Here is a 15,044-nt window from a genome sequence, read left to right on the forward strand (position 1 = left end):
TTCTGTAATAATTGTTTAATTACAGAGTTGATATAACGTCGAAAGGATTAAGTATATGTTTTAGAAATAGTGAAATTTTTTGAATCATAAATCACATTCCAAATCTCCTTTTCCCTCTCCCGATCCAAACAATTGTCATCCACTAACCTCGAGAAGACCGCGAGTAATCGGTCAAATCCTTTAATTTTAGATTTAAGACATTTATAATGTAGAAAGAAAATGATAACTTGGCTCTGTAAAGTTTATTCGACTGAGCCTGTACAAATAAAGTAATTAACAAAAAAAAAAAAAAAACAAACTTTGCACACGCACACATATGTAGAGATGAATGCCAAACGCTTTTTAAATCTGTGCGTTGAGCTGATCGTGTTGCAGTTTCATTTTTGACAGTTTCAAATTTTAGACCTGTCGAGTAGATTGAAACAATTTTGAAACTCAGCATTGCGAACGGCCTTATGTTTCAAACTAAGCGAATCTCAAAATTAATATTTTAGTAGAGTAGATCTACACTTACCTGATATACTTTTTGTGACTCCTCCTCTCGCTATCGTCGAAGTCATCAATATCATCGTCCTCGTCCTCGAAATCATCCTCGTCATCATCGTCGTAGTTGCCCGGATAGGCACCACCTCCTCCGTCCCCATTCTGGGCTGCATTGATTTCCTCCAGAACTGCTTTCTGCATTTTTCTGAAGGTACTGTTGTTGAAGCTGAAACCATCCTCCGGTGGGCTGCTGTTGTTTGCTCGAGCATCCTCTTCCACTTCATTCGATTCTGCATCGGGGTATCGCTCCAAAATACCCTCTCGTTCGACGGAGCCCAAAGTGGTCGTCATCACTCCGGTTGCATTGATTTCACCACTTCGAGTGACCTCGACCGGAATGCCCGCCGTTGATCGAATGTGTACGTCGAGGAATTCCTGCGTTTGACTAGTGACTTGCATTCGCGTTACCATGGTAGGAGTAATCAACTCTACCAGATTGATAGTGGTTCCATCGCCTTCACCACCACCTCCACCACCTATCGTCGTCGGAGAAGCGTCGACATCGCTTTCGTAAACATCGGCATCTTTGGTTGGTGGTGGAAGGACCACGATGTCCAGCGTTTCCGTGAACTGGTTGTTGGCCTCGTTGATCGAAGGTTGGCGTTCACCCTCATCGGGAACGATTTCGTTCTCCGATTCGTCAATCACTTCGATGCCCTTTTTGAAAAAGTACTCGTTGCCAACCTGTTTGATGTCCTCGATTTCGTCCAGGTCGCTCGGGAGGATCTTCAACACCCGGAAGTCCTGCGAATGGAACCGGGAAAGAAGAAAGGAAAAGCAGTTGCAGTTTAAGAGTTTTGTATCTTATCATACAGCATTTAATAAGATAATTATTTCCAACAATTTTTGATATAAATAACAGCTGTGATCGGAACCCAGGAAAACATTATTTTTCTCTACAACTTGACAGTCAGACGTCATTTCAATCAGAAATGCCATTTTCGTACTACAATTTTTTGAAAAATTTCGAAAACGCCATTTTGAAAATTTTATAAGATCTAGAATGGACGAATTCTAGCAAAAATGTGAATCATTTCCCATTACAAACAATTATGCAAAGTTTCATGCAAATCGGAGAATGTCGATTTTTTCCGATTCATCATTTGGCGTGGATCTGCACAATACACAAATGTTATGTCAAGAACGTATTTTGTAGACAATGCCCATGAATTGCACTCTTTGTCATTTCAACTGTTTTGAGAATTTAGAAAAGTTCGTAACTGACGTCATGTCTCGCCGGGGTTTTCTGGAAAACACTTGCGCGAGAATAAAGCGTCGATTGATTCCTCGAGGCTACTGGCTGTTTTCAAAATTCTCTCATATAAATACCACATTTAGCAAGAGTTCAGGTATCAGTGTGAAGTAATCATCAGTACAACATACCCAAGATGAAGTCGGCTTTTGCTTTTGCATTGTGTTTCTGCCTTCTTACGGTAAGTAATAATGTTCGCTAAATCAATGAAGACATGAAACATTGTAAACGCGCATTTCGTTTCATAGGCTGCCATAGCTGCTCCGCAACCTGGACTATTCAGCACTCTAACCGGTATCGTAGGAACCGTCGTGAATGGCACCATCGGTTTGATCGGTACTGTGATTACGGACACGACAACAATTATCGGTAACGTTCTAACTGCCACTATATCTGGTGTCCAATCGTCAGTGAACAGTACCATCTCTACCATCGGCGGTCTCATCACAAATGTTACTTCCGGAGTGGTCAACGCCACCGGCACTGCTTTGACAAACGCCTTCACAGCCGTATCGAGTGCTCAAACAGCCCTGAACAATATTGCTACAGCCGTCGTCGGTAACATTTCTGCCAATGTGGGCACAGCGCTGAACAACACCGTCTCAGGTCTCCAGACACTTATCAGCAACTTGAACTCTACCATTGCTTCGGCTATCAGCGCTGGCACCACTGGAACCAGTACTTTTGTGGACACTTTGAACAATCTTACGAGTGCCATCAAAACTGCTGTTCAAAACGTAACCGGAACGTTGACCTCGGTTCTGCCGAACGTCACCACCGCCATCCAGACTCAGCTGAACGGCACCATTGGTACCATTACAGGACTTCTGTCCAATGTAACTTCCGGAGTAGGAACTGCTGCCGGCACTGTTCTGACGCAGGCTGGAACTGCGCTTTCGAATGCTGAAAGCACCCTTGGAAGTTTGACTAGCGCCGTGCTCGGCAACTTGACTACTCAGGCCCAAGCAGCTGTCCAAACTGCGGTCACCAACCTGCAGACCCTGGCAAGCACACTTAACTCGACTCTGGCCAATGCCATCAGTGCTGGAACTACGGCTGGCAGCACTTTCACTTCGGTTTTGAGCAACCTCACCAGTGCCATCAATTCGACGGTACAAGGTATCGCCGGAACACTGTCCTCGTCGGTTCCCACTCTGATTAGCAACATTCAGACTCAGTTGACCAGCGGTCTGAGCACCCTCACTAGCCTCGCCTCATCTGCCGGAACCACCGCTAATACCACTCTTTCGAACGTTGTGTCCGCCCTGACCAACGCCAAATCGACTCTGGCCAGTGTTGCCGGTAGCGTGCTGGGCAACGCAACCGCCCTTCTGTCGAGCAACCTACAGACCGCCGTTACGGATTTGCAGTCGATTGCCAGCACGCTGAACAGCACACTGGCCACCGCCATCGCTGATGGTACCACCTTGTCGAGCGGTGTCCTGTCTGCCCTGCAGACTCTGGCCAGCAACCTCAACACGACCGTCCAGGCGGTGGTTAGTGCTGTAGTGACGGCTTTGAACACTACCACTACTACTACCACCACGACCACCACGGCGTCGCCGACGACGACCACCACTTTCTGTGGCTTCCTCTGCCAGCTGCTGAAGGCTTTTGGATAAATGTGTGGACGATTAGTTTCGATTACGTGTAATGTTTCGTGTGAAACAGGTTTTTGGGAATAAAGGTTATTTGCATAGCAATTTATTTGAATGTTTATTATTTTGGCCCATAATTCTTCGACAGTTGCCAAGCTTCAAACTCGCTACTTAGAAATTAACTCCACAATTAACGACAGATTTTCTTTATTTTTTTTAAATTGGCATTTCCATGACATATGATTTATAGGTTTTGTCTCCTAAAATCTCTCAAAATATCCCGCCAACAAAGTTTAAAGACCATTTTTGGATTTCAGTAAATTTTGAACCAATGTTTGACGAGGAATAAATACAGTTGATTTGGCTCGTGATTTAATTCATTGTAGGTATTGATAAATATCAATTTGAAAAAAGGCAGCAACGGAAACGTAATATTAAAACGATAAAATGCGTAACCTTGGGAAAATTCTCCTTTACTGCGTAGCTACTCAGGTTTACGGTCCTGCCCGAGATTGTTTTAGTCAGAGGAGTGGAGCGAAGGACAACCGTCTCGAATGAGTTTCCACAAGAAGCTTCTTTTAGAATCTTATGCTTCTTTAAAAGCTTCTTTTAGAAGCATTTTCTTTAGAATCTTCTTTTAGAAGCTTATTCTAGGCTCTTACCCGTCGCACCGCTCTCTGATGAAAACAACATGGACTTTACAGTAAATCGGAGAAGCTACGCAGTAAAGTCGCAGTTATCCAGGTTTGAAGGAGCAGTCAAACGTCCAGGCAGCAAAAATGGCAGTCAAACAAGTAGCGTTTTACTAAAATTACTCCAACTTTTAACATATTCAACACATCAAGGTCCAAAAAAATAATACTGGCAAACCTTGAATATTTGATCAACCAGCAGACAGCGGTAGGGGACAGGAGTTTTCAGAACCAAAGCTCATGCACCTCTAGCTAACTAGCTAACTTGTATTGCTAGTTCACCGACCCAGGGATACCAGATAGTTTTGCAAAATGTTTGTTCTAGCCATTTTGATTTTTCTTAAACTTTTCAAAATTACTTTTTTTTTTCCAAAAGATTCCTGAGAAAATTTACATTTACAAATATATTTTCTTTCCTATCATGCACAGCAAAAAAAGTTGTTGAATATTACATCGAAACTGCTGCAACCAAGTCAATTCATCGGTTGTGTAATATAACATTGTACGATGTACATCGATTTTGCGAACAAAATTACATCCATTGATGTAATATTGTATCTGCTTTTTGCTATTTCATCATTATTTCATACATCAGCTTGAATTATGTTGATCGATATTACATTTTTTTTTGCTGTGTGGAAAAAAAAAGTTGGACTCTCAACAAAACCGAAAGATAATTTTTGCGGTTTTTTAGTTCAAATTTTACCGACGCCAAGGAGGAAGCTTCCACACCCGAACCCTACCTATCGACCCATCAACTCATAAACCGGATATACTTGCCTTCCGAAGGAAGGCATGATCAGAGATTTTATGTATCAAAAAATCTTGGCGGCACCGACTGGGATCGTACCTAGGCCCATGCTTGGCATACACAGTTTTGCTCACGAACTGCTTATTCGATAATAACTTTGCACAGAGTTGACGAAACATAGTGTTGTTTGAAGCAGTCGATAGAATAGAGTTTGAGCTTCTTACAAATACGTAAAAAATATATATTTTAATTTTAGTAATAAACTGTATTTGATTTTGCGTTGCAAAAGTGATGTGAGAAATGCTCGCTGCACATCTCGGACTTTAAGTATATAAATTCATTGGTGTTGATTCAAATGATAAGATTTACCTACTCTTTACATGTCTATAGTAAACTATGATCCTAATCTATCAATCACTTTAAAGAACACAAAATTTCAACAACTGAGTGAAAAGTTATTAACAAATGAGCAGTTTGTGTGTACTAATGTGCATGCCAAGCATGCCTAGGCCCTTTGGGGTGAGAGGCAATCACGCTCACCACTACACTACCAGCGCCGCTAACTAAAAACAAATGTATTTACACGTAAATAGGTCTGTTCCCGTACTTGCTTTTCTGTAAGATTTTGCACAGAAAAAAAGCAAAAGCTTGTTCTCGTACTTGCTGCACTATATTATTTTCTTACAGTATCTTACAGAGGGCTACAGCAACTTACAGCAAAAGCAAAAGAGCAAGTACGGGAACATACCTATTTTTTTTTTTTGAGAAAAGGATAGCAGTTCCAGGCCAAATTGCGAAAATAATAATCAAATTTAAGATTGTACCTCTCAGAATACCAGACCATGAACCAGACTTGGTAAAAATACCGCGCGGTGCGGATTGGTGGCAACCTACTCATGTATGAAGGGCACTGGATTTCTTTGATAAACCACCCGGTGTCGGTGCAGCATGTTGGCATGTCAACAAACCAAAAGAGAAAACCGAATGCAGTGCTATGGGCTTCGGCTCGGCACCGCACGGCACTGTGCGGCACTACGCCACCGAAACGCTCGTGATTTATTTTCGTACCATTGAATTCGACGTTTAAGTTGCTTGAACTAAGAATTGAGTAATCAGTAAGTTTGTTGATTTCCAACTTTTTCTGTCGGCTTTCAAGTCACTTGAACGCTCGCTTGAACGCCAGATAGGGACTGAATTTTTAGCACAGCGTAGCTGGATCGATTAATTGTTGATGCTAGTTTAAAGATTTCTGAATTCTTGAGATTCTAATGCTTATATATAAACTTCGTATTCAAAAGAAGATGAAGATGATGACGATTCCCTGATGACAAGAAGATCGAGAAATCCGAGTTTTCCGTCTTTTTCTACCTCGTCAGTGAATTTTATATCCTTGTGATCAGGCAGAGACGAACCAGCCCACGGCTGAAAGCCTCTCTAATAATGAAAAAAAAATCCTTGTGTTCAATTTACCCCCGGCTTACGAAAATCATTTGTTTGATTTATTAGGAAAATTTAAAAAGGTACAGAGATATTAAAATTTAAAATTAACAAATTGATATTATAGAAGGAACACTTGTTAGGTGATTTCTGGGAAATGGTGTATAAAATGTTAAATTAACTGGTTTTGTTGTTTTTTTTTCCTTGATTTGTTTTCCGTCGATCTTGCTTTCCGTCTTGAGTACCAATGCTGACACCAGGGAGGCAGCTCCTACACCTGGACCCTACCTATCGACCCATCAACTCATGGACCGGGGAGTCCCGGCGGGGACCAACGGCTTTACTTCCCTTTCGAAGGAAGGTGTGACCAGAGATTTCTTGCCATCCTGGCGGCGCCGACTGGGATTGAACCCAGGCCTGCTGGGATGAGAGGTAATCTTCCTTTCTTCTGTACCTACTAGTCTTAAGGCCGGTGCACAATGCATACGTTTTCGGTTTTTTGACAGATAACTAACTGTCAAAAAACCTGAAAACGTATCCATTGTGCGCCGGCCTTTAGAGTTACCTCGATGGTATTATGGGCCAGCTGGTCACTATTATGGGTCACTCAGTTCTACCAACAATCAATACGAAACTAACGATTTTAAATTGGCTCACTACTTGACTAGCCTATTGGTCCCAAGCAAATCGATTAACGTATCCCATTCTAGTCAAAATTCTAGTACTACACAATGTTTGTTTTGATTTACAATGAAAGTTTGACAGATAAAATGAGGGGTTCGTGGATTTTCCTATGTTTCGAGGGGTGAATCGATTAGCTTGGGACCGAAGAGAGTACCAGAGCTGAGCCAAAAAGTTGAGCACATTTCTTCGGGACCTTCTAGTCTTAGAGTTACCTCTATGGTTCTACCTAAGAGGAAGAGGAGATAATACGGGGGCGAAAACGAATCACTTTTCTGTCAAACACGAACCAGCACATAATCTGTTTTCCGTTCATTGTTCACAGAGAACAGTGCAGCACCGACAAACCGACATGAAACTAAAACTTAACTCTTCATCGAGAATCCATAACGGCGGATTCAAATGTGCAGCGATCCCATCTGTCAAAACCATAGAAATTTGTTATCTACACACTTAGAAAAATTCATGTAAATTTAGGTGCTCTGAGACTGACACATACGAGCGTCAATTTTGACATAAAATTAAGTCATATTAGACGCAAAATTCAGCTCAATCAAACCTACTTATCGTCGGGTAACAAACTTTCAGTCTCGGAGCACTTAATTTAACATGACATGTTTGTTTACGTCTCATCCTTTATGTCAAAGATAGATTCCGTCACGTGTAAAATTAGGTATTTCTAAGTGTGTAGATAAAAATGATTTGCCCGGAATAGATTAGACACGAACCAACTCATATATTTAGTATGTGTGTTCGTGACTACACGAAACGAAAATCAATTATTTAATTCATGTGTTTCACTTATACATTTTTTCCAAAGCATCAGCCTTATACATTCCATAAGATAAACCACATAGGTCCTATTAGAATGCATAAAAGGTATGTGTGACCGCTTATCCATTTCATTTGACACATGATCTTTATTAACTTTTTGCAAGGCGTCTGTTTATTAGTTGACTTATACAATTTATGAATAATCAGCAATGGAAATTTGCCAAAAGGTATAAGGAGATTTCTATCCGTGTAGGATACACATTTTTCGCGAACACGGCGGCAGATGTCAGTTTTGTGCTTTGATCAGAAATTTGATGATACATTTTATGATCATTCATGTCGGTTTGTCGGTGAGTGCAGTGCAAAACATGTCTGGTACCTCTATATATGCATTTAGACAAATATATCATATTGACAATATGATCCATTCATGCCTTTTCCAAATATTGCAATGGCAACCCGCAAAATATTTCTTCACGCACCATCTAGCGTTGAAAAAGGTCAGCAACGATCATTCAATTACAATCGAGGAGTGCGAATAGAGCACTTATTACAAAAGTAAGAGCAAATTATTTTCATTAAATTGTGTATATTACTTTAAAATTTGTCTGACATTTCACTGTTGTCATCAAATAAAACAATATGCTGAAATACATTCATTTGAAATATTTAACAAATTTTCATTTGGTTTACCCCTCGTGGTGCTAAACAAATACATTGGTAGCCTTTTTAGCCACAGAGGTGCTTTCATCGCTAAAAATTTGGTTCGCCAGCTAAGCGAAAGAGTGGATCATAATGTTGATTTAATATATTTGATTTAGATTAACATCTAAAGTCCCTCCTATTGTACACATTCTGCACACAAAATAGCTTACTCCTCACAGGATTTCCCGTCGATTTCTATGAAAATTTTCTCTTTCAAATCTGAATTTTTTGGCTCTCTGGGGACTGGTAGTAAAACAGTTAAACCAACAATCAATACGAAACTAACGATTTTAAATTGGCTCACCACTTTAGTAGCCTATTGGTCCCAAGCAAACGATTAACGTACCCTATTCTAGTTGAAATTCTATTACTACACTATGTTTGTTTTGATTCGCTATGAAAGTTTGACAGATAACATCAGGGGTGTGTGGATTCATGCAGAACATGCAGGGGTGAGTGAAATAGCTTGGGACTGCTTGGGACCGTTGTTCTGGTACTGAGTGAGCCAAAAATAATAATGATTTTCTTCGGGACCCAGTGGTCTTAGAGTTACCTCTATGGTTAAACTGTATGGAAAAAAAATCATTTCTGTTTAATTGTAGCTTGTTTAACAAATAATTTTTGGGAAATAAGTGAACGACAAAGTCCATTGTCGTTCACTTTTTTTGACCTGAATATGCACCGAAAGCGAATTGATCCCACTTCTCTCAATTTATATATGGGGATTTTTATCACTTCCTACCAGCGGAACAGCACCATCTCTGTGGAAAATGGCCGGACGATACGATTAATTGACCCATAATTGGCGTCTTGCAGTGAAACTTTTCCAAGCTTTCGCTACCTACATTTCGAAGTGAGAACTACTAGAAGGAGGATAGTTTCCAAATTTTCCAAGTAAAACAGATGCTTTTTGGGGCAAAATTAATAATTTCCCGTGGAAACTTTTGCTTGAATCGTGTAAGAAAACGTGTTTGAAAACTATTTGTTATTACTGAGATGACTGTACCACTGCACTGTGTAATCAAACCGTGTAAAAAACCTACAAAGATTTAGATTTTAACATGCCAAATATTTAAAAAAAAAAATGATTAAATCGTAAAAAATTACGATTGACATCAATAATTATAGCATGCTATATTGGTTAATTCAAGCATGTATTAAAAACTTCTGTATTTACACCAAAAATTGAGTTTTTTTTAAGTATGCCATTCGATTACCTATAGCTTGAAACGTATAATGTAGTTCGTATCAAGTCGATTGGTTGTATCTTTATCGATAAATCGTTAAAAACGTACCGTATAAATTGCGATGCAGCGACACCAACCGTGTAAAAAAAGCGCCGAAAAAGTGTATTGGGAGATTGCCGCAAAAACTCAACGCAGATGTCGTCACTGCATGATGATGATAATGTTGATAGACTGCATATAAAATTCGTGAAAATTAGCATTAAATCATAATTTTCATCAAGCCTGCGTAAAATCCTTCCAATATAACATTCGAATTGAAGAAAAAAACGTTTTCACGATCAGACTGTTGTGCATCTTTGACTTTTCCAGATGAACTTTTATAAGATATATTCATTTCATTTCACGGCTCCATCAATGCTGCATCGTAAATATGATGTAAACAGAAGTAAATTACTCAATTACTAAAAAAAAAATTGATTTGTCATCTTGTTATCACTTTGAAGACTATTTAGCACCATTTTATAGTACGGTGCGTGTTGAGTAAATCAAGTTCCGGTGCGTTTTCCGTCGAAAATTGTGAGTATCAATATGTTTGCTTAAAAAAGGCCAAAATGAACATTGATTGAATATTGGCGTCCTATACAACCAATTCTCTATTACCACCAGCATGATACAACCTTTCCTAAGTTAATCGACTTAATTTCCACTTTCATCTTAGTGAAAATCGCACATATTCACCATTTTCCGAAAAATGCAGCTGCGCAGGAGGTAACCTCTCCCTGAGGGTGCAAACTTGTTATGCATAATTTGCCATGAAAACATCTCCGATCCATACCAAAATAATAACAAATAGTTTTCAAACACGTTTTCTTACACGATTCAAGCAAAAGTTTCCACGGGAAATTATTAGTTTTTCTTTATGGACCGATTTGCCCCAAAAAGCGTCTGTTTTACTTGGAAAATTTGGAAACTATCCTCCTTCTAGTAATTCTCACTTCAAAATGTAGGTGGCGAAAGCTTGGAAAAGTTTCACTGCAAGACGCCAATTGAGTTCCGTTCATCCAGGCCGGCAGTTCCGTACAAGGTGACTACATATAGGTGTTCTAATATGTCAAATTCATGATTCAGCCATGTTGGATTTTTGTATGGGACAGCGACCGAGTTTGTTTACAATTTGCTCTAAAACCGCACTTTTCCCCCCCGCGACCTCCTCGCCTATATAGTGACAAAGCTGTATCACCATTTATATACCCACCATGGTTCCGTACGCCTACTTATGTCGTTTTCGTTTTTGTGGTGTAGCTACACCGGTGCTACACCGCCGAACACCGAAAAAATTAAGGATGTAGCCATCGGTTGCACCTTTGTTTACAAACAAATGATGATGAGCTGTCAATGACTCGCACTTATTGCTGCTTACACTACACTAGAAATACTAGAAGGGGAGATGAGCGGAGAGAATGTTTTGAGCCAAATGAACTGTCAAAATCTGAGCCAAACGAACATTCCCATTAGATTTTTCTCCGACGATTTCTTATTCTTACTAGATTAAATTTGAGAGTATTGCAATCAAACAGAAATTCAATCACCTTTATGTTTCGTGTGCTTCTCAAATTCAACTAGTTTTTGGAATCAAAAGCAATATTCTAGCTCTATTAATTTATTGATCTTAGTTGGTTAATTAATGGCACCAAAAAATTAGCAAAATATTGCGATGCAATCAATTATTAATTTACACGCAAATCGAATCAAAAGTAAAAGTCATGTGAAATGCTAAGTTTTAGCAAGGGTTGCAAGATAATTTAGATACAAATCCCTGCTGCCGAATTGTATTTTGTTTTCTCCGCCTATCTCTCCCTCTGAGTATTTCTACACTACACCGGTGTAGTGTAGCAAAAACCGAGGCAAAAACGAAAACGACACTAGAAATAACTAATTTTACACGTGACGGAATCCATCTTTGACGTAAACGATGAGACGTAAACAAACATGTCATGTTATATTAAGTAGTCCGAGATTGAAAAATTCGTTACTCGACGAAAAATACATTTGATTGATCTGAATTTTGCGTCAAAATGGACGCTCGTATATTTAGATGATTTTTTCTAAGTGTGCACTTACACCCAAAAAATTCCACACGTTTGATCGAAGCGTTTAAACACTTGATTTTTTAAATGCACAATCAAATTTACTTTAAGTGTATTTCACGTTGGTTCAATGTGTTATACACGTTAATTTCTAGTGTTTCAAACTTTGAAACTATTCAAGTGTATTGCAGATTGAATCACACTACTGTTTAAAACAGATAGATTTAAAGTGTTTTGCATTTCAATGTGATGGGAATTGCTTGCTCAGAAAGGTAAACACAGAAAACAAGAGTTGTGACTTTATCCTATCAACTCGCCTCATATATGAGAACAACCGTGGCACGGTGAGATCGAACGAAGACTCCGGCAGAAGCACACTTCAACAGTCCATGATGGAATCCCAAATCAGACCCATTAAAAAGATATGTGAAAGCTCTGGCCTCTGGCAGTTTTGTTTATAGATTTGTCGATTTATTTTTAAAGTCGGTAAAGTAGAAGTCGATAAAGTAGAATATTGTAGAATATTGAACTGTGATGTGCAAAGCTATTGATATCACCATATGAAGCACATAGAATCCAAGTGTGTCACAATTCAAATCCATAGTGTTCAGGCAAGATTCATAGTATAAGATTCACACATGAAATGGATGTGTTTCACAATAAGCGCAACATTAAGTATGAGGTACATGATGATGACGTGTGGAATTTTTTAAGTGTATGATGTGCAAGTTCTGGGTATAGTCGCTATATTCATAGTTTGGCGGATAGAATCTCGGGAACCAATTGAGCTGTCAAATAGCGGAACCAATCGAGCAAATAACGACCAACAACCGAAAAGAGCACATCAGCTATTGCGAACAAAACTTCGGAAACCGTTTTCTCGTGATTCGAGGCTCGCCTATGCAAACTTGCCGGTTATTTGCGTTCAATTGTCAGGGAACGAATAATCAACGTTTTGTTTTTAAAAGATTATTGGCCTCTTTCAATTGTTAGTCTACAGTATATTGAATTGGTTCCGCTTTTTGATAGATCGAAATTCTATTCGCCAGACTATAAATATAGCGACTATATATTTCTGGGTGGGCATGTTCTGAATTGAAACCGTAATGTTGTACCACAGCATTGTAGAACTGTCCAAATGAATTCTGAACAAATTATTGACGGCAAAATAAAACTACACTGCTTCTACTAGTTTTAATAATTTCTAGAACTAATATGCCGACTCCAGACAATCGATAGGCAGAATTTTGGAGCCATTACGAGGTAAACAAAGAAATATCAAGCCTACTTCTGTTGTTCCTACTGCCGCCAGATGAGCGTATTCAGACTGTTTGCAGTCAGAAAGGCACGAGGCATAATTCAATAATAGATACTTATATCACGTGGTGAACACGAGTCCACGCATCGATGGAGTGATGAAAACTGATGTTTTTATTCAGAGACATTGATGTCTTCGAATCTCCAATTGGAACATCAACAAAGCAACAAATTTCAATGAGCCGTATTGTTTGAGATGCTGGGCCTTCTACATGCTTGAAAATTTAACCATAATTGACAATTATTGTTATTTTCGTATTTGGGTAAATAACTTTTTTCCAGAATCAACCATTCCATTTCCGACTCGGATCAACCGGTTAATGGTTAATCGACCTACGAAAATCTGCAGAGCCCTAAGTTTTCCAAGATGCTTCTCAATAAAAGCCTGTGATAGATCAGAAACCTGCGGGAATATGGGCCACCAATGTTCAAAACTTATTCTTACCGAAGGCGCATTTAATAAGCTTTGTGCTCCATTGACGCAAAATATCGCTATCAACGCAAAAACGGTAGCACGTGCCTTGTTTTCGTTGTTTCCCAACAGATGCAATGAAGTTCTTTCAAAAAATAAATAAAACCATTTATCGCCAAGCTTTTGCACATATTACTCTACCTCTATTGAGGATGTTGAACAAAAAACAATAAATCCATTGTTATCGCATCGATTTATGTAGCCAATCCGGAAAAGATAGTCACATGGACGTTGTAATACGATGAGTACTTCCCGAGAATAATTGGAAGATCATTTATGCAATTTATGGTGGTTCTAGCAAAGCGATTCTGACGGTTGCTGTTGCTGGTAATTATAGAGATCAAGTTTTCTTGGGAGTTAATCTCGGACACTATTGTGATTTGAGGCACTAATTTGTCATCACAGTTTTGTTATTGTATGTTTTCCGGTAGCAGATAAAGGACTCCTGGAAAAAGCGAAGTGGAACCAGAGCCCGAGGTTCTGGATCGTATCACCTTAAAATTATGTCTATGTAAAGATCCCTTCAGACCGATCACGTTTGTCATAGTGGTCTTTGCTTTCTTTTTTGTTCATGATTCCGTTATAAAAAATCTGGGACTTTGAACAGTTATCTGAAGTCTAAGACTTGGAAAATTGGTAACTACACTGCAATGCTCATTTCTGTTTGTAAACTTTGTAAACATATCAAACATAAATGAATAAAAAGTGTATTACTGAATTATAAGTGGGGATGGGTGGCATTCACTAGCCCGAGAATACCCTCCACATGCTAGCCTCTTCACCAACCATACATCAGTACACACTTATCGAGTTAGTAATTTTTACCGAGTTTTTGAATTGCGGAACTCTTCGGTAAAATTTAAAAAATCTGTGAAAAATTCAAAGTTGTGAAAATGTATTACGAACATTTACAGACTAACTATTGTTAACCCCGTTTAATGATGAAAAATAAAAAATTTCGATTTAATCCAAACTTTACGAATAACAGTCATTTGAATTTTAACCGAGTTTTTCAGTAATCCAAAAATCCAGTAAAAAATACTGACTCCTGCAAAAAACTAATTGTGTATACAGAAGCAGCCGAGCTCCACACTCCTCCAACAAAACAGCACCGCAGCTGAGCTGCGAGTGCTATGAAATAAAAAGGACATCGACTTATTACCACTACCTACTTTTCTCCCTTCTCGTCTCTCGTTGTGTTTTCTGCTGAGACTGAGCAATATTCGATACCGCGAAACATCTCCGCAGTTATGTTTTCTTTCGGCGCAGGAGATGTGCGGTAATCAAAAGTTAAGAATGTAGCTAAACATTTACAATAACATTCTACCAAATTTTCATGTGCGTAGTCCACTGCAACAGCCGAACGTACGAACGAATAGGGTGACTATAGCGCATTTTATGTAAATGTCACAAGTTTTTATGGCTGTTTTTAAATCAATAATTACGAAGAAACCATAAAGCCTACAAGGTTACTACCAAAGGCACAAATCTAGGGAACTGCATGGAAAATGTTTTGTAGAACAACTAAATAAACAGAAATGAAAATTT

At 39.0% G+C, this 15,044-nt stretch overlaps 3 protein-coding genes across 3 annotated transcripts in view; 2 read left to right on the forward strand and 1 right to left on the reverse strand.

Moving 5' to 3' along the window:
• Positions 1–15,044, forward strand: part of Ns4 (Nucleostemin 4) — a 515,404-nt gene that overhangs the window by 135,624 nt on the left and 364,736 nt on the right. The gene's annotated exons all lie outside the window — the stretch shown is intronic.
• LOC135702991 (uncharacterized) overlaps positions 1–15,044 on the reverse strand; it is a 368,382-nt gene that overhangs the window by 80,376 nt on the left and 272,962 nt on the right. Inside the window, exon 6 of the mRNA XM_065224074.1 lies at positions 515–1,287. Coding sequence (XP_065080146.1) covers positions 515–1,287 — 773 coding nt within the window. The remainder of the gene's footprint in view (positions 1–514; positions 1,288–15,044) is intronic.
• Positions 1,876–3,436, forward strand: LOC135702974 (mucin-5AC-like). The gene is made up of 2 exons (XM_065224052.1): positions 1,876–1,976; positions 2,044–3,436. The coding sequence occupies exons 1-2, from the start codon at positions 1,932–1,934 to the stop codon at positions 3,415–3,417; spliced, it is 1,419 nt and encodes a 472-aa protein (XP_065080124.1). The 5' UTR covers positions 1,876–1,931; the 3' UTR covers positions 3,418–3,436.

This window comes from Ochlerotatus camptorhynchus, unplaced genomic scaffold (assembly GCF_037179485.1).
Source record: "Ochlerotatus camptorhynchus isolate MF236.1 unplaced genomic scaffold, CSIRO-AGI_Acam_v1.1 ptg000204l, whole genome shotgun sequence".
NCBI classification, from domain to species: Eukaryota; Metazoa; Arthropoda; class Insecta; order Diptera; family Culicidae; genus Ochlerotatus; species Ochlerotatus camptorhynchus.